This window comes from Gorilla gorilla, chromosome 5 (assembly GCF_029281585.2).
Source record: "Gorilla gorilla gorilla isolate KB3781 chromosome 5, NHGRI_mGorGor1-v2.1_pri, whole genome shotgun sequence".
Classification (NCBI taxonomy): Eukaryota; Metazoa; Chordata; class Mammalia; order Primates; family Hominidae; genus Gorilla; species Gorilla gorilla.
The window spans coordinates 145,396,037-145,416,099 of NC_073229.2; the positions used below are offsets into that span (position 1 = coordinate 145,396,037).

Consider the following 20,063-nt stretch of genomic DNA (forward strand, 5'->3'; position numbering starts at 1 on the left):
AAGTGTGGAGCAAAGTGGGGAAAAGCTCCTTATAAAATCTCATGAGAAGTCAGTCACTATCATTAGAACAGCATGGGGGAAATCACCCCATAATTCAGTTATCTCCTGTCAAGCCCCTCCCATGACACATGGGGATTACGGAAACTATAATTCAAGATGAGATCTGGGTAGGGACACAGCCAAACCATATCATCCTGGATTACCAAAGTAGACCTTTAATCTAAGATAAGCGTCCTTATAAGAGAAAAACGGAGATTTAAGACAGAGAAGAAGAAATAGACGTGTAAAGATAGAGGCACAAACTGGATTTATGTAGCAACAAGACATGAAACACCTGGGAAAAAAAAAAACAAAAAACAGAAATTAAACCAAAGGATCCTTCCCTGGAGCCTTGGGAGGAAGCATGGCCCTGCTGGCACCTTGTTTTCAAACTTCTGGCCTTCAGAATTGGGAAAGAATAAATTTTTGTGATTTAAAGCCACCCGGTTTGTGGTAATGTGTTACGACAGACCTAGGAAATTAATAAAAGGGGAGAGGGTGAAGATATCCCCATAGAATAACAGGTAGCCCCTCCTATGGGGAATGGAGGATTACGGAATCCTCTCCTATGGAGAATACCATCTAAAGAAGAAGAGAATAATTATAGCAAACATTTATTTATCACTTATTATCTGCCAGGTAGTGATCTAAATGCATTTAGTCTTCACAACAACGCTGAGATGAAAATATTACAGCTCTTCTTAAAAAAAAAAAAAAAACTCACTTCATTGAGGTATAATTGACATAAATAAGCTATACTAATAACGTATAAATCTGATGAGTTTGGAGATATGTATACACCTGTGAAACCATAACCACAATCTATGCCATAAGCCCATCTATCACCTCCCAAAGTTTCCTCCTGCCTTATTGATTAGTGTGTGTGAGAGATAAGAACATTTAGCATGAGATCTGCCCCCTTAGCAAGTTTTTAAGTATATAATACTGTATTGCTAACTATAGGCACTATGTTGTACAGTAGATCTTTAGGATTTAATCATCTTGTATAACCAAAACTTCATACACTTTGACCAATACTTGCCTGCTTTCCCCCTTTCCCATCCCTAGCCACCACCATTCCACTCTCTACTTCCACGAGTTTAACTATTTTAGATTCATCATACAAGTGGTATTATGTGGTATTTGTCCTTCCTGTGTCCAGCTTATTTCCTTTAGCACAAGGCACTCTTGCAACAAGAAAAAACTGAGGTCTAACTTGTTCAGGGTCACACAACTAGTAAGAGGCAGAACCAGGAAACTAATGCAGGCAGTCTGGCTTCAGAATTCAAACTCTTAACCATTATTACCCTGTGCTTGCCTTTCAACAAAGCCAACATGAAATGCAATAATAAGCAAAGGTGGAGGGCATAGGAGGACAGACACAGAGAGACAGATGTAGACCTGACAGCACTTGCAGTCCTGTTTCCAGTTGTCCCTGATTTTTCTGAAAGTTAGTTATATAAATCAAAAAATGTCCTATTTTGCCTAAACTAATTCAATTTGCATCTTTCTACCTAATACAATACCATGTTTACACGTCAATATCATAGAGCTGGATGGTAAGTCATAGAAACTGAAAGCAATTAAAAAATTGTGTATATTAAAGGAAAAGGGTATTTTGTATCATTCACCTTTAATTTAATAAAGTACAACTTGAGAGTTGTTCACAGGCGTTAGAATTTTGGTAGATACCTGACATGAAGCCATGAAAAGTTAAGATATAATATCCCTAAAAGCTAAAGAATCTCTTAAAATTTAGAAGAAAAAGAACTACACAAATAGAAAAACAGGCAAAAATGAATGAAAAGACCATTAATGGATAAGTAAATGTCAATGGCTATTAAGCATAGAAAAGGATGTTCTGTTCAGATGAAAAAATACATAAATTAACATTTTTCACTTGTCAGACAAATATCTAAATTTTTGAACACATAATCTTCTTAATCAGCCTACCAGGAAACAGGCACTATAATATCTTACTGACGGGAATGCAAAAGGATTATTCTCTGTGAATGGAAATCTAGCAACAAGAACCATATATTGGAATATATTACACGTGAATTTACCTTTCAACCCAGTAATCATGCTTCTAGAAATCTAGCCTGAAGATACTGTGGTAGGCAGAATTTGAAAATGGCCCTCAAGATTCTCAGGCCTCAAACACAAATGCAAGCACTGCTGTGAAGGAATTTTTGCAGATGTAACTAAAATCCTTAATCAGTTGACTTTAAGATAGGAGATTATGGGGGTGGGCTTGACCTAATCAAACAAGCAATTTAAAAGTGGAATTTTCTCTAACTGGTCACAAAAGGTCAGAGAGATTCAAAGAATGAGAGAAATACGGTATAAGGGAAGTTCTCCAATTCTGAAATGCAAAAGGACACAGGACAAAGACCCGAGAGTAGCCTCCAGAAACTACAAAGTCCCTAGCTAACAGCCACAGAAAATTCAGGCACACCATACTGAACTTCTGACCTACAAAACTGTGAGTTAATAAACAGGTGTTGTTTTAATCCACTGGATTTGTAAGAATTTGTTATACGACAATAAAAAAAATATAGACACACTGGCAAGTACAATATAAGCCAAGGCTATTAATTTTGGAATCATTTATAATAATAAAAGACTTGAAAGAACCCAAGTGTCCACCAGTAAAAGACTGGATAAACTCTAGCACATCCACATAATGGACTATTATGCAACTGTGGGCGGGGCTGGGGGGGAGGCAAGGAAAGGATAAGAAAGAGCTCTGTATACTGCTATAGAGTCATCTCCAAGATAAGTAATAGAAAAATGCAAAGGGCAGGTGAGTATAGCAGGCTATATTTCACTTACATCTAGAGGGAAAGAAAATATGGATTTCTTAAAATTTCTAAACAGTTGTGTTTATTACAACAAAAATAAATGTCACTTTCATTTACCAGGGATAACTTAACTAATAGAGTTAGAACAATTTTTCTTAAATGATTGTTATTTAATTCTGAGAATACTTTTATTATCACTATAGTATTCTGTTATATTTTGATTTCGCAGTACTAGTGATGGATAAACTGGTTTGTACAATCTTTTTTTAATTCATTTTTTATTTCAATAGGCTTTGGGGGAAACAGATGGTGTTTGGTTATACGAATAAATTATTTAGTGGTGACTTCTGAGATTCTAGTGAACCCATCACCCAAGCAGTGTACACTGTACACAGTGTGTAGTCTTTTATCCCTCACCCCTCTCCTATCCTTTCCCATTGAGTCCCCCAAGTCCACTGTATCATTCTTATGCCTTTGCGTCCTCATAGCTAAGATCCCGTATCTGGGTGAGAACATATGATGTTTGGTTTTCCATTCCAGTGTTACTTAACTTTGAGTAATCGTCTCCAATTCCATCCAGGTTGCTGTGAATGCCATTATTTCATTCCTTTATTATGGCTGAGTAGTATTACATGGTACCTATATACCACATTTTCTTTATCCACTCAGTGATTACCCAGCCCCATACAAGTAAAATGCTGTGGAAGACCCACTGGAGAGACTACACCCCTCACTGGTTTGGGGAACACCACTGTCCCAGTGGAACCTTGACCACACCCTGGAGCCCCCTACTCTTCCTCTCTGGACCTGAGCCAAACTGTGAGTGTCACAGAGCAAGGATAGTATGTGCTCCACTCAACACTGCACACACAGTTCCTCGACCACAGTGCCGAGCAAATGGCAGGCACTCCCTGTGTATCTGCTGAATAAATAAATGAATGAACAAACCCAACACACATACATACACACACACACACACACACACATACATAACAAAAGGGACGTAGTTACTGACCTAACAGAAATACAAATAACAATCAAAGACTACTATGAACACCTCTATGCAAACAACCTAGAAAACCTAGAAGAAATGGATAAATTCCTGGACACATATGCCCCCCCCAAGACTAAACCAGGAACAAAGTGATTCCCAGAAAAGGCCAATAACAAGCTCCGAAATTGAATCAGCAATAAATAGCCTACCAACCAAAAAAAGCCCAGGACCAGGTGGATTCACAGCTGAATTCTACCAGATGTACAAATAAGAGCTGGTAAAATTCCTAATAAAATTATTCCAAAAAACTGCAGGGAAGGACTCCTACCTAACTTACCTAACTCATTCTATGAGGCCAGCATCATTCTGATAACAAAACCCGGCAGAGACACAACAAAAAAAACTTCAGGTCAATATCTCTCTTTTTTTTTTTTTTTTTTGAGATGGAGTTTCCCTCTTGTTTCCCAGACTTGAGTGTAGTGGCACAATCTCGGCTCACTGCAATCTCTGCCTCCCAGGTTCAAGCAATTCTCCTGCCTCAGCATCCTGGGTAGCTGGGATTACAGGCATGTGCCACCACACCTGGCTAGTTTTGTATTTTTAGTAGAGACAAGGTTTCACCACGTTGGGCAGGCTGGTCTCAAACTCCTGACCTCAGACCTCAGGTGATCCACCTGCCTCGGGCCCCCAAAATACTGGGATTACAGGTGTGAGCCACCACACCCAGCCCGGGCCAATATCTTTGATGAACTTGATGCAAAAATCCTCAACAAAATACTTGCAAACAAAATACAGCAGCACATCAAAAAACTAATCCACCACCATCAGGTAGGCTTTACCCTTTGGATGCAAGGTTGGTTCAACATATGCAAATCAATAAACATAATCCATCACATAAACAAGACTAAAGACAAAAACCAAATGATTATCTCAATAGATGCAGAAAAGGCTTTCAATAAACTTCAACATCCTTCGTGTTAAAAACTCTCAATAAACTAGATATTGAAGGAACATATCTCAAAATAATAAGAACCTTCTATGACAAACCCACAGCCAACATCATACCATTCAGGCAAAAGCAGGAAACATTTTCCTTGAAAACTGGCACAAGACAAGGATGTCCTCTCTCACCATCTCTATTCAACATAGTATTGGAAGTCTTGGCCAGAGCAATCAGGTAAGAGAAACAAATAAAGGTCATCCAAATAGGAAGACAGGAAGCCAAACTATCCCTGTTTGCAGATGGCATGATTCTATATCTAGAGAACCCCACAGTCTTGGTCCAAAAGCTCCTTCAGCTGATAAACAACTTCAGAAAAGATTCAGGATACAAAATCAATGCACAAAAATCACTAGCATTCCTATACTCCCACAATAGCCAAGTCAAGAGCCAAATCAGGAATTCAATCCTATTCACAACTGCCACAAAAATAATAAAATAAAATAAAATAAAATAAAATACCTAGGAATACAGCAAACCAGGAAGATGAAAGAACTCTACAATGAGAATTACAAAACATGGCTTAAAGAACTCAGAGATGATACAAACAAATGGAAACACATTCGATGCTTATGGATAGAATCAATATCATTACAATGGGCATACTGCCCAAAGCAATTTATAGATTCAACGATATTCCTATCAAACTAACAATGACATCCTTCACAGAACTAGAAAAAAACTATTTGAAAATTCATATGAAACCAAAAAAGAGCCTGAATAGCCAAGGCAATCCTAAGCAAAAAGAACAAAGCTGGAGGCATCATGTTACCTGACTTGGAAGGACCATAGTAATCAAAATAGTATAATATTGGTACAAAAATAGACACACAAACCAATGGAAAAGAATAGAAAGCCCAGCAATAAGACTGCACACTTACAACTATCTGATCATCAACAAAGTTGACAAAAACAGGCAATGAGGAAAGAACTCCCTATTTGATAAATGTGCTGAGACAACTGGCTAGCCATAAGCAGAAAATTTAAACTGGAGCCCTTTTCCTTATATCATATACAAAAATTAGCTCAAAATGGATTAAAGACTTAAATGTAAAACCCAAAACTATAAAAACCCTGAAAGACAGTATAAGCAATACCATTCCAACATACAAACAGCCAAAGATTTTGCCTTTGGATGCTTGCAGTGTTGATTCACCAGCTGGAAACCTGTGTGGCCTGTGGCACCTTTGCCTGAATTTTGCTCAGGCCCACTGGGCTCATTCCACCCATTCGGCCTGGCAAGCTGTGCTCAGCTCATGCTACCAACCCAGATCCCATGCCTGCCCAGGATGAGCCAGACATGAAGTGGTGAGGGTTATGTGTGTGAGTGAATGAGTGTGGGGTCCAGCCACTGCTCAAAACCAGGCAGACCAGCTGCAGCAGGGTGGGCAGCTCCAGGCACTGGCATGGGTGCCAGCTCCCTGTGAGGCTGCACCTAGACAAGGCATAAAGCAAGCAGCTTCTACTACGGGCACCAGGGAACACAGCAGGGCCCAAAATCCTGGAGATGCCAGGAACCACAGAGCCCCAAAGAGGGTGTCACAGCCATGGATCAAGGATCTCCTAGATCTGGGCTACATGAAGGGCTAAAGCTCTTCTCTCTTTCTCTCTTCTCTCCTTCTCATTGCCCACAACAGGGTGAGCATGAGCAGGAGGCATGTTTCTGTCCTGTTTGTGTTACTGCTCTTTCAGTCCTCCCATTTGGTGGGTCCCAAGTTCTTGTCCCACATCCAGGAAGAATGAGGTATGTAGACAACTGGAGGGTGAGCAAAGCAAAGAGGTGCTTTACTGAGCAACAATACAGCTCTCAGGAGACCAGAAGTGGGTAAAGACTTTCTGCAGGCACCAGCCTGCATGTCTGCTCAGCACTCAGCTGAGAGGAGACCCACAATGTATATCTCCTCTCCGCAGGCAGGTCATCCTGATGTCTGCTCAGCTCTCAGCAGAGAGGAGATGCACAGGCATAGCTCCTCTCCACAGTCAGGGCGTCCCAACATCTGCCCAAGTCTGGCTGAGTCTGGGGCTTTTATGGGCTTCAGAGGGAACAAAGTGCATGCTGATTGGTCCATAGGCAACCACAGTCAGGCTCGGAAAAAGCACTGTAAGTCCTCACTCCAGTCTGCAGAATTGGCAGCTCGGCCCTCATACTTCAGGCCAACCATGGCTTGAAGGTGGGGCTTCACCAGGGATCCACCACTATCTACCCACAGGCAGCTAAGTGCCTGCAGCTGTGCCTGGGAGGGTGGGATTCCCACCAGCATCATGGGGCATGCAGGCCCAGCCTTGTCTTCCACAATGAAGCTGGCATCATGGCAGCCACTGCTCCAGATGGGCCACCACTGCCATCAATTTCATGACAAAGACGCCAAAACCAATTGCGACAAGAGCAAAAATTCACAAATGGGATCTAATTAACTTTAAGTGCTCCTCACAGCATAAGTATCAACACATTAAACAGACAACCTATAGTATGAGAGAAAATATTTACAAACTATGCATCTGACAAGTATCTAATATCCAGCATCTATAAGAAACTTAAAGAAATTTGCAAAAAAAAAAAAATCCCATTAAAAGGTGGGCAAAGGACATGAACAGGCACTTTTCAAAAGAAGACATATATGTGGCCAAGAAGCATACGAAAAAAGCACAATATTACTGATCATTAGAGACATGCAAATCAAAACCAAAATAAGATGCCATCTCACACCAGTCAGAATGGCTATTATCAAAAAAGTAAAAGAGTAACAGATGATGGTGAAATTGTGGAGAAAAGAGAACACTTATGCACTATTGCTGAGAGTATAAATTAGTTCAACCATTGTGGAAAGCATTGTAGCAATTGTCCCCAAACAGCGATAAACAGAACTACCATTCAACCCAGCAATCCCATTACTGGGTGTGATGGTTAATACTGAGTGTCAACTTGTTGAATTGAAGGATGCAAAGTATTGATCCTGGGTGTGTCTGTGAGGATGCTGCCAAAGGAAATTAACATTGGAGTCAGTGAGCTGGGGAAGGCAGACCCACCGTTAATCTGATGGGAACCATCAAATCAGCTGCCAGCAAATATAAAGCAGGCAGAAAAACATGAAAAGACAAGACTGGCATAGCCTCCCAGCCTACATCTTTCTCCCGTGATGAATGCTCCCTTCCCTCAGATATCAGACTCCAAGTTCTTTAGTTTTGAGACTCAGACTGGCTCTCCTTGCTCCTCAAGCTTGAAGGCAGCCTATTGTGCTTTCTGATTGTGTAAGTTAATACTTAATATACTCCCCTTTATATGTATATTTATGTCTATCCTATTAGCTCTGCTCTCTAGGGATCCCTGACTAATACAGATTTTGGTACCAGGAGTAGTTCTAGAGGAAGAGAATATTAAGGTTGGAATTCTTTCATTGGTTTTGGGGTTTCTGGAGGACTCTATTTCTAAAAGTATGGAGAACACTGATAGTCATTGGCGTGAACTGTTTAGAGTTATGCAAAATAAATGCATTTGACACTCCTGATTCACCGCTCATGAGAGGCAAGGAATTTAGTGACTCTATATGTAATACATTTGACCATATGTGGAAAACCAAGGAACATAATGAAGCTGGTTGGTTGCTTCTAAGTTCAGTGAACAAACTGATGAAAGAAAATGATGAACTCAGAGATTCTGTCTCCTGGCTTCAGAAGAAGATACTGAGCCTCAAATCTGCTAAAATTGCCCTGATTGAGAGTTTTATCTCCTGCAGAGAAAGAGCTGAAATTGTGGCAGAACCCCCACATAGGCTCTCTGACTGCTAAGGTGAGGGCTATTATGTTGGGAAAGATAAAATAGAAGCCATTACAGCTGCCTCTACCTAGAAAAACACTAAATCAGAAATAGTATTGCATCCCTGGAGAAACTGCAAAGATTAGTGCCACCATCAAGGACTTGAAAGATGCAGGGATGGGGATACCTAACACAGCCCCATTCAACTCTCCCATTTGGCCTGTGCAGAAGACAGATGGATCTTGAAGAATGCTACTGGATTATCCTAAGCTTAACCAAGTGGTGACTCCAACTGCAGCTGCTGTACCAGATGTGGTTTCACTGCTTGAGTAAATTAACACATTTCCTGGTATGCAGCCACTGACTTGGCAAATGCCTTTATCTCCGTTCCTGTCCATAAGGCCCACCAGAAGCAATTTGCCTTCAGCTGGCAAGGCCAGCAATATACCTTTTCTGTCCTACCTCAGAAGTACATCAACTCTCCGGCTTTGTGTCATAATCTTATCCAGAGAGAACATGGATAAGGTGAGACATGGAATCAACCTAAATGCCCATCAATGACAAATTGAATAAAGAAAATGTGGACATATATACCACAGAATACTATGCAGCATTTAAAAAGAACAAGATCATGTCTTTCATGGCAACATGGATGGAGCTGGAGACAATCTAATACACAAACAGAAAATCAAATACCACATGTTCTCAGGTATAAGTGGGAGCTAAATGATGAGAACTCATAGACACAAAGAGGGGAACAACAGACACTGGGGCCTATTAGAGGGTAGGGGGTGGAGAAGGGAGAGGAACAGAAAAGACAACTATTAGGTACAAGGCTTAGTACCTGGGTGATGAAATAATCTGTACAACAAATCTCTGTAACATGAGTTTACCTATATAACAATCCTACACATGTACCACTGAAGCTAAAATAAGAGATTTTTAAAAAAAAGAATACAAAAAGAAAACAAGATCAAGGTGTTAGGGAGGCAAATTCTATCAGGTGGTAATTTGTTGCCTATAGAAAGGGAAGAATCATAATGATTTCCAGGTTTCTGGTTCATTAAATTGTGTGGCTAATAGTACCATACACTGAGAAAAACAGGAAACAGAATTCATTTGGGAAGGAGAAAACATTACATTCAGTTGTACACAGTAAGACTAAGATGCCTGTGATTGTTCCAGATGCCCACTGTCTGGTAGTGTTCTAAATATAAAACTGGCAGTCAAGTCATATAGCTCAAAGAGTTGTCAGTGTGTAACTGAAGCCATTGAATTGGATGAGATCACTCTGGAGGCCATAGGACAAACAAAGCAAAAGAAATCTACAAAGACAACTATGCAGGAGAGACCAGAAAAGAAGGAAGAGAACAAGAAGTAAGTAATGCCACAGCCATAGAAACAGAGAATTACACTAAGGAGTGGACAAACCATGTCAAATATTCCAAAGTGGTAAATTAAGCTAAAGGAGGTGGGGATGTGACATGATTTGGTTGTGTCCCCACCCAAATCTCATCTTGAACTGTAGTTCCCATAATCCCCACGTGACGGTTAACACTGAGTGTCAACTTGATTGGATTGAAGGATGCAAAGTTTTGATCCTGGGTGTGTCTGTGAGGGTGTTGCCAAAGGAGATTAACATTTGAGTCAGTGGGCTGGGAAAGGCAGACCCACCCTTAATCTGGGTAGGCACCCTCTAATCAGCTGTCTGTGTGCCTAGAATATAAAGCAGGCAGAAAAATGTGAAAAGACTAGACTGGCCTAGCCTCTCAGCCTACATCTTTCTCCCCTTGATATATAGATATATATATAGATACATAGAGAGATATATCCTATTAGTTCTGTCCCTCTAAAGAACCCTGACTAATACACCATATGTCATGGAAGAGACATGGTGGTAATTGAACCATGGGGGCAGTTACCCCCATGCTGTTTTCATGATAGTGAGTTATCATGAGATATGATGGTTTTATAAGGGACTTTTCCCCCTTTGCTCAGCACTTCTCTTGCCTGCTGCCATGTGATGAAGGATGTGTTTTCTTCCCCTTCCACCATGATTGTAAGTTTCCTGAGGTCTCCCCAGCCATGCTGAACTGTGAGTCAACTAAACCTCTTTCCTTTTAAGTTATCCAGTCTCAGGTATGTCTTTATTAGCAGCATGACAAACTAATACAGGGAGGTTCCATTAGATTAGGGAATTACATATTTATTGGGTTTTGGCAGAACAATTTAAGTTAGGTAGTTGGGCAAAGATGCCAGATTATGGTGGCTTCCATGGTTGACAGAAGAGAAAGAAACATAGAGACTTAAAGCACAGCCAAATTTTCCAGGAAGCTTAGGGTGGAGGGGAAGAAAGCAAACTACAGTGTGGTAAATAAAAGAAGGCATAGATCAAAAGAGTTGTTTGTTTTAAAAGGAACTCATATACATGTCTAAATCATGACAGAAAGCAGTGATCTTTCTACAGGGTTAAAATATAATGCCTTTGGGAGAAACAGAATAATATAACTGCAGATAACTGTCTTAAGACCAAACAGAAAACAAATTTTTCCGTAAGTGGAAAGATATATTTGAATACGCCCCACAGAGATACATGAAAACTTAAGAGAACAAACATTGAAGCCATCATTTTGGACTATATCATAAAACTAATTTGTACTTGTTTCCCATAATCTAAATAAAACCAATCATATTAGAATAATTATTTTCACTGGATCCGTATAATGTGCTAGATTTATATACCTCTAAGACAGCCTACTTTCTCTAAGGTACTCCCACTGTAGTGGGAAATACAGGCACATAAATGACTAACGATAAAACTACAGGCATACCTTGTTTTATTGCATGTCACTTATTATACTTTGCAGATAATATGCTTTTTTGAATATTTAAGATGTGTAGCAACGCTACGTCAAACAAGTCTACTGGGGTCATTTTTCTAACAGCATGTGTTCACTTTGTGTCTCTGCATCACATTTTGGTAATTGTCACAATATTACAAACTTTTCATAATTATTCTGTTATGAGGACCTGTGATTGGTAATCTTTGATGTTACTATTTTAATTATGTTGGGGCACCATGAACTGTATCCAGATAAGACAACAAACTTAACAGATAAATGTTGTTCTGATTGTTCCACCAACTGGTCATCCACCTATCTTTCTCTTTCTCCTGGGGCCTCCTTATTACCTGAGACACAACAATATTAAGATTAGCGCAATTAGTAACCTTACAAAACCTCTAAGGGTTCAAATAAAAGGAAAAGTTGAGTGTCTCTCACTGTACATCAAAACCTAAAAGTGACTAAGCTTGGTGAGGAAAGCATGTCAAAAACTGACACAGGCCAAAAGCTGGGCCTCTTGTGCCAATTAGCCAAGTTGTGCATGCAAAGAAAAAGTTCTTTAAGGAAATTAAAAGTGTTACTCCAGGAAACACATGAATAATAACAAAATGAAACAAACTTATTGCTGATATGAAGAAAGTTTGAGTGATTTGAAGAGAAAATCAAACCAACCACAGCATTCCCTTAAGCCAAACCCTAATCCAGAGAAGGCTTTAACTCTCTTTAGTTTTACGAAGGCTGACAGAAATGAGGAAGCTACAGAAGAAAAGTTTGAAATTAACAGGTTGGTTCATGGGATTCAAGGAAAGAAGCTGTCTGAATAACATGAAAGTACAAGATGAAGTAGCAAGTGCTGATGTAGAAGTTGCAAGTTATCCAGATCTAGCTAAGATAATTGATGAAGTTAGCTACATTAAAGAGATTTTTCTTTTTCTTTTTCTTTTTTTTTTGAGATTGAGTCTCATTCTATCGCCTAGGCTGGAGTGTAGTGGCATGATCCTGGCTCACTGCGACCTCTACCTCCCAGGTTCGAGTGATTCTCCTGCCTCATCCTCCCATGTAGCTGGGATTACAGACATGCGCCACCACGTCCAGCTAATTTTTGTATTTTTAGTAGACACGGGGTTTCACCATGTTGGCCAGGCTGTTCTCGAACTCCAGACCTCAGGTGATCTCCCCACCTCAGCCTCCCAAAGTGCTGGGATTACAGGCATGAACAACGACGCCTGGCCAAGAGATTTTCAATGCAAACAAAACAGCCTTATATTGGAAGACGATACCGTCTAGGATTTTCATAGCTAGAAAGGAGAAGTCAGTGCCTGGATCCAAAGCATCAAAAGATAGGCGAACTCTCTTCTTAAGAGCTAATGCAGATGGTGACTTTAAGCAGAAGCCAATGCTCATTTACCATTCCAAAAATCCTGGAGCACTGGGAAATTATGCTAAATCTACTCTGCCTATGCTATATAAATGGAAAAATAAAGTAAATGACAGTACATATGTGACTGCATGGGTTTACTGCAGATTTTAAGCCTACCATTGAAAACTACTGCTCAGTAAAAGGATTCCTTTCAAAATACTACTGCTCACTGACAACACAACAGGTCACCTAAGAGCTCTGATGGAGATGTTTAAGGAGATTAATATTGTTTTTGTGCCTGCTAACATAACATCCATTCTGTAGCCCATAAATCAAGGAGTAATTTTGACTTTCAAATATTTAGGAAATATATTTTGTAAGGCTATAGCTGCCATAAATAGTGATTCCTCTGACAGATCTGGGCAAAGTAAATTGAAAACCTTCTGGAAAGGATTCACCATTAAGATGCCACATCTGTGATTCACGAGAAGAGGCCAAAATATCAACATTAACAGGAGTTTGGAAGAAGCTGATTCCAACCCTAATGGATGACTTAAAGAAGTTCAGTACTTCAGTAGAACAAGTAACTACAGACGTGGTGGAAATAGCAAGAAAACTAGAATTAAAAGTGGGGCCTGAAGATGTGACTGAATTGCTGCAATCTTAAGATCAAAATCAAACAGATGAGGAGTTGAGTTGTTTCTTATAGATGAGCAAAGACGGAATCCACTCCTGGTGAAGATGCTGTGAACACTGTTGAAATAACAACAAAGGACTTAAAATATTACATAAACTAAGTTGATAAAGCAGTGAGTGGGTTGAGAGGATTGACCTCAATTCTGAAAGAAGTTCTACTGTGGGTAAAATGCTATCAAAAAGTATCAAATACTTCAGAGAAATATTTCACGAAAGGTGTCAAGTGATGCAGTGAACTTCACTGTTCTCTTATTTTCAGAAATTGCCAGAGCCACCCCAGCCCACAACAACCAACACACTGATCAGTCAGCTGCCATCGACAATGAGGTAAGACTCTCCACCAGCAAAACAGAATACAACTCACTGAAGGCTCAGATGTTCATTAGCATTTTTTTGGCAATAAAGTATTTTTAATTAAGCAATAAACTTTTTTTAGACATAATTCTATTGCACATTTCAGACTAAAGTATAGTGTAAACATAACTTTTACATGGGAAAACAAAAAATTTGTGTGACTTCCTTTATTGCAATATTCACGTTATTGCGGTGGTATGGAACTGAACCCACAATAATTCTGAGGTATACCTGTACTTAAGAAGTGCCAACATACAAGTAAGCACAAAATACAATTGAAAAACTTCAACGAAAAGAAGATAAGAGAATCTAAGTTAATGTTGAATGATAGAAGTACCTATCTTTGTATTTCACGTCATATAAGCTATTAAAAGTTTCCCAAAGTAGACAAAATTTTTAAAAATCCAAGTATTTAGGTTTAACAGGTTTAAAGGTATTCAAAAGGGCAAAACTATGTTTATGAAAAAATATCACATAGGACAAAGCGACCAGAAAATGAAAAAGAATGATCAATAATAAAATTTCAATATCAAGTAAGTCTTTATTAATCCTTATATGCATATACACATATGTTTCTATGTGTTTAATTCATAAATGTACCCAAAGTTAAGGAACTAAATATCCCTTAATGATTAAAACAAGTTACTTATCTGTGAATATTAGTACAACATAGTTCTCAAATTAAATAAATTTGTATATACTGCCCTCATGGGGCAATAATATGTAGTTCATTCAAATATAAGCAGAAAACGTAGTGGACTCCGTGGATACAATTTATTCCTAATTATCCTAGCCAATGAAGCAGCATCACTGGTTTGGCTAATAATGTAATGAGTCATCTAAAAATCACTCACATGTATACTTCTATTTATGCCAAGTATCTTTCCTGGTTGGAGTTAGCCTTGTATTCTGATAGGTCTTGGGAATGTTAGGTGACCTGGATCAAAGATTCCATGCATAGAAAATTCAAAAGTTGATATAATTCATGCATGATTAATCAAATCAGCCCTTAAATGCCATTACATAATGTTTCTTTTTTCTCTTTTTGGTCAAATTGCATTTTTACTACCAATCTCAAATAGTAGCATTTATAACAGAGAAAGATTTAAAGAAAATGACTTACAATAACACATGTTGGGACTTCACGAAGAGAATATTCTGTTTTATTAGGAAGATCTTGATTCCTTACAAGCTCATAAATAGCAGGATAGGATAACAAGTTCACCAGTGCTAAAAAAGACTAGAGGGAAAGAAAACAGTCATTTAAATGATTCACTTTTGTCAACCACATCCATGGAGAGTCATTAATGTAGTTTCCTATCTGTATGACTTTGAGGGCTCATTTTTAAATATACCTAATTCCCATACGTTTGAAATATGTACATATATAAGTACAAAACAGTTAACATGCACAGCAATAATCTATAAGCTGACAGTGCATGATGTAACAACCGTTACATACATACATGAAATTTGGAATATGCTTTAAAATGTCATATATCTCTTAAAAGTTTGGTTCTGACAAAAATTCAATAATCCATCTTTCTCATTCTTTGCACTTTCATATCCAATATGTAAGAAAATGCAAGGGAATAATACTTAGGGACTCTGGGGCAAGATAATAAATTCTATATATTTTTGCCCTCAGACCATGAGGCTATCTTTTAACTACATTCACTGAAAATCCAACTAACCTAAATATGATAGCTAATTTTCAAAAGCCATGCCTTTTCCTATCAAAGCTAACCCATTTTCTGGTGCAATTTTACCAATCTCTCCATGAAATATTTAAGTTCTTCACTCTCATTGCATCTTATTAAACACAACTAGAATATTTTTCTCAGGCACATTTACTCTTGGGCTCCCCAGCTCAAAAGCATGCTGTGGTTGCCCATCACTAAGCATCAAATCTAAACTCCTTAGCATGGCTTTCAAGGCACTTCTCTAATTGACACGATTCTACTCTTCACAGTCTCAAAAGCCTCATTTCCTAGTATTCCTCAGCATGAAGTCGTCACTTCAGTCAATCAAATCTGCCTGTGGTCTTCAACTGACTGCCACCTATACATACTTTTTTATCCTAGTAACACACTTCTCCTGCCCTCCACTTACTCATTATCTCACTTGATATGCTTTCAAAATATGTCACATCTGTTCTGAAGACTTTCCAATTAACTCTATGCACATCTAGAAGTCCTATGTTCTGTCAATACTTATATCTTTTGCTTGCATTATATTAATTGTACTTACTTGCAACTGTAAAGTTTACTGCTTTACATTTTCTAAAAATTTTCACTAGAGTCAGAAACTTTGAGAACCAGACATACTGAGATATTTCACTAGAACCAGAAATTTGAAAATTCAGAAAATTAAAAAGAACATTTAATTCAATCTTATTTAATAGATGAAAAAAATTGAGCTCAAGTGAAGTGGCTTGGCCAAAGACACACACTCAGAAAGTTGGTAGCAAAAATCATCTGTATTTTCTTATTTCCAGACTCAAGTTACTCATTAGAAATTATAACATAATCTTCAGACACTATTTGACACCGACACCCTTGTTCTACATCCTTCTTTGAGGACCTAGGAAGTCAAGTCCATGTTATATCTCCTCCCTTAGTATGCCAAAATGCAATGTTATTTAGCAAATAACAGTGGCTACATAATGAATATATTTAACACACAGTGGTTTTTAATAAAGGCTATTTCTGTCTAAAAAATGAATTCACATTAAACTTATTGAAATCATCCTTATTTTTCCCTATAATACAATATTCCCTAAAATGAAGAAGGAATTTCTAACCAATTCAAGAAGAAAATAATCCATGATTAAAAGCTAATAACTATTTGGATAGTAATGAAGTTATAAAAAATAACTGATACAATAAATTAGTTGCCATTTAATGAATGCCTCTGTAAAGAGAACACTACATGAGAAGTATGCACTATAGAAAAGGAAGAAAAAAATTGCCAAGGAAAGAATGTTTAAGAAATATGTCTATTAATTACACATAAAATGAACCGCAGAAAAACTGGAGGGTTCATAGTCACCTAGGAAACTACTGTATAAACTTCTCTAATCACCGGCTATTAACTAGAAAGATGATTAATAGAACAGATTTCATTATAGCTTTATTTTTAATCCAATTTAGTTTATCCTGAGAACACAGATGAACCAAAAAATACAAGCTAATAATGCTTTATAATTTAAATCTGCAAAGATGTTTTAATGTCCTTAATATTAATCCAGCAATATTTGGATACTATCATGAATAAATCCTTTATTTTATGTTTAAAGAATCTTTTCTACCATAATCATAAAAGATTACAAAAAAGCCTTTAAAAATGTCTATTTTGGTAGAAAAAGAAATATAACCTTTATAAATCACATATATCAATAGTATATTGAGCATTTTTGTATTATTTATACATGAAGAATTCAATTGATGATTATGGAACCTCTCTTCACGTAAGAAATATAATGATGTGGACCACATACAATCAAGGTAAGGTGTGATATGCTACTCTAAGCAAATCAAGTAAAACTTTAGGTAAAAATAATTCAACAACTGTATTCAAACTAAAACAACCTGAACAGAATTTTAAAGAAGGTTGAGAAGATTTCAGCAGCTTGTTTCTAGAAGAAATACATTCATTTCTCACACATTGGGCATTTTAAAAGATGTTAGCTTAGTGCAAAATTGTGATGTATTATGCATTTCTGGAATAAAAATATATACAATGTAATTATTGGTTCCCACAAACACACATTATAAGATGTTGCTAATATCAGATATTAACTATCTTAAAATTTAAAGTAGCACAAAACATAAATCTATGTCATCAATGTTTTGAATAGAAGAATGAGATTTTATGCAATAATGATAAGGAAACTAATGAAAAGTCAACGTTTGATATATTTTTAAGACTAAAGCATAAAATTAATTCCCCAAGTCAAGAAGTTTTCTTATAAATTAAAATCTTTCAGGTTGATAATGATCTTCTATTCACTTATTTATTCACTAAAAATATTTTAGTACCAGCTGCTTATCAGTAATTGTGCCAAATGCTAACAATAAAAATAGGAATAAAGGCATGGTCCCTGCCCTCAAGGACTCGTAGTATAGTGCAGGACAAAATACACTATTAAATCACTTACAATAGTGCCTAAATGTTCTGACTTTACTGCAATATGGAGAGCAATGGGGGGATATAAGGATGACACTCTTCAGCAATGTAGGGAGAGGTGAAAGGTAAGTCTGTATAAGTAGCAGGCAGGCAGTCAGGCAGAGATGTGCTACGTTAATGAGCTCTGTCTTTATCCTCTAGGGAAAGAAAAGGGCAAAGTGTTTTCAGAAAAGTAATGGGAATTAAATTTTACATTTTAAATAGAATGCTCTAAAGAAAAATGGTTTTGGAGGGCAGACAATATAAAGGAGTAAAGAACAAATTAGAATTTGGAAGGTGTAAGACTGTCAGAGATACATTACACCTATTAGAACACAGATGTATTACAAACATGTCCAATAGACAGAATAATCAAATAGTTACTCATAAGGTTAGTGTTCGGGGAATACATGTCTTAGGAGTAAAGGAAAGGTCTGTGAAGACTATGTGTATAAAGTATTGTATTATTTAAAGTAGTATGGACAAGAAGGGGAGAAGGAAGACTGAATAGTGATAATAATTTGACTGCTATCATTATATGAACACTTACTTTTGGCCAAATGCTATAGTATCAATATTTATACACATTATCTATTTTAATCCTTAATATGTACAACTGTAAGACCATTGTAAGGAACACCTGGCTTCTGAAGCCAAGTCTCACTGACTCTAAAGCAGGGGTGTCCAATATTTTGGCTTCCCTGGGCCACATTGGAAGAAGAAGAATTGTCTTGGGCCACACATAAAATACAGTAACAATAGCTAATGAGCTAAGAAAATAAAAATAAAAACTGCAAAAAAAATCTCATAATGTTTTAAGAAAGGCTATGAATTTGTGCTGCGCCACATTCAAAGCTGTCCTGGGCTGAATGCAGCCCATGGGCCGCAGGTTCAACAAGCTTGTTCTAAAGTCTCTGCTAAGATGTAAACCACTAGAAGACACTAAGAATGCATTTAGATTCAGGGAGAGGATCTTTTGTTTGTGCTGGTGGAGTGAGAGGGATGTTACTTGTTTTTGGATGAGAGAATCAAGCCATCTTCAAATAGTTTTACATCTTTTTTTTCCAATCTGTATGCCTTCTATTTTTTCTTGCCTTATTATACTTACATAATATAATGTAAATAAAAGTGGTAACAGTCAACCAAATTTAGAGTCAATATTTTACCATTAAATATGATGCAAACTGTATGTTTTCCAAACACAGCATTTATCAGATTATGGATTAAATCATTTGAATTTTTATCATAAATGTATATGAAATTTAGTAAAATGTTTCTACATATGTTGAAATAATATTAAGAGTTTTCTTTTTATTCTTTAATATGGTAAGTCGTATTTTCATACTGAAACATTTAACCAACTTTATGTTCCTGGAATAAATCCCACTTGATCATAATAAATGGTCCTTTTATATACTGCTGAATTCCAATTGATAATATAGTATTTTAAAAAAACATTCTGTCTATATTCATCAGGCTATAGAGCTATAATTTTCTTCTTTTTTGGTGATGTTTTTATATCAGTGTTATGCTGGCCTCATAAATTAGAAACGGTTTCCTCTACCTGTTTTCTGAAAAAGCTTGTGTGAGATCAGTGTTCTTTCTCCTACAAATGTTTCATAGAATCCACTGGTGAAACCATCTGTTTTTCTCTGTGTAAGGAGGTTCTTAATGACAAATTCAATTTCTTTAACAAATGCATACCTATTTTTTTAATTGAGTCAGTTTTGGTAACCCTACTTTTAAAGAAAATTTGCCAATTAGATCTTAGTTGTTGAGTTAATGACCTAAAACAAATCATAATATTCACTTATTATCCTTTAATATCTGTGGAATCATTAGTCTTACCCCTCTTTCATTCTTGATATTGGTAATTTTGGATCTCTCTTATTTTTGTCATCAATCTAGTGAGGGGTTTATCACCTTTAATAATCATTTCCAAAAATCACATTTGGATTTGTTATTTCTCTTTAGTTTGTTCTGTTTCATTGATTTCTGCTCTAATGTTTATTATTTCCCTTGTTGTATTGGTTTTGGGTGTAATTTGCTCTT

The 20,063-nt window shown here is 37.2% G+C and overlaps 1 protein-coding gene across 3 annotated transcripts in view; it reads right to left on the minus strand.

Moving 5' to 3' along the window:
- Positions 1-20,063, minus strand: part of TBC1D32 (TBC1 domain family member 32) — a 249,792-nt gene that overhangs the window by 122,929 nt on the left and 106,800 nt on the right. For all 3 annotated transcript variants that reach the window (XM_004044609.4, XM_055389796.2, XM_055389797.2), the window contains exon 22: positions 14,968-15,084. In XM_004044609.4, coding sequence (XP_004044657.2) covers positions 14,968-15,084 — 117 coding nt within the window. The remainder of the gene's footprint in view (positions 1-14,967; positions 15,085-20,063) is intronic.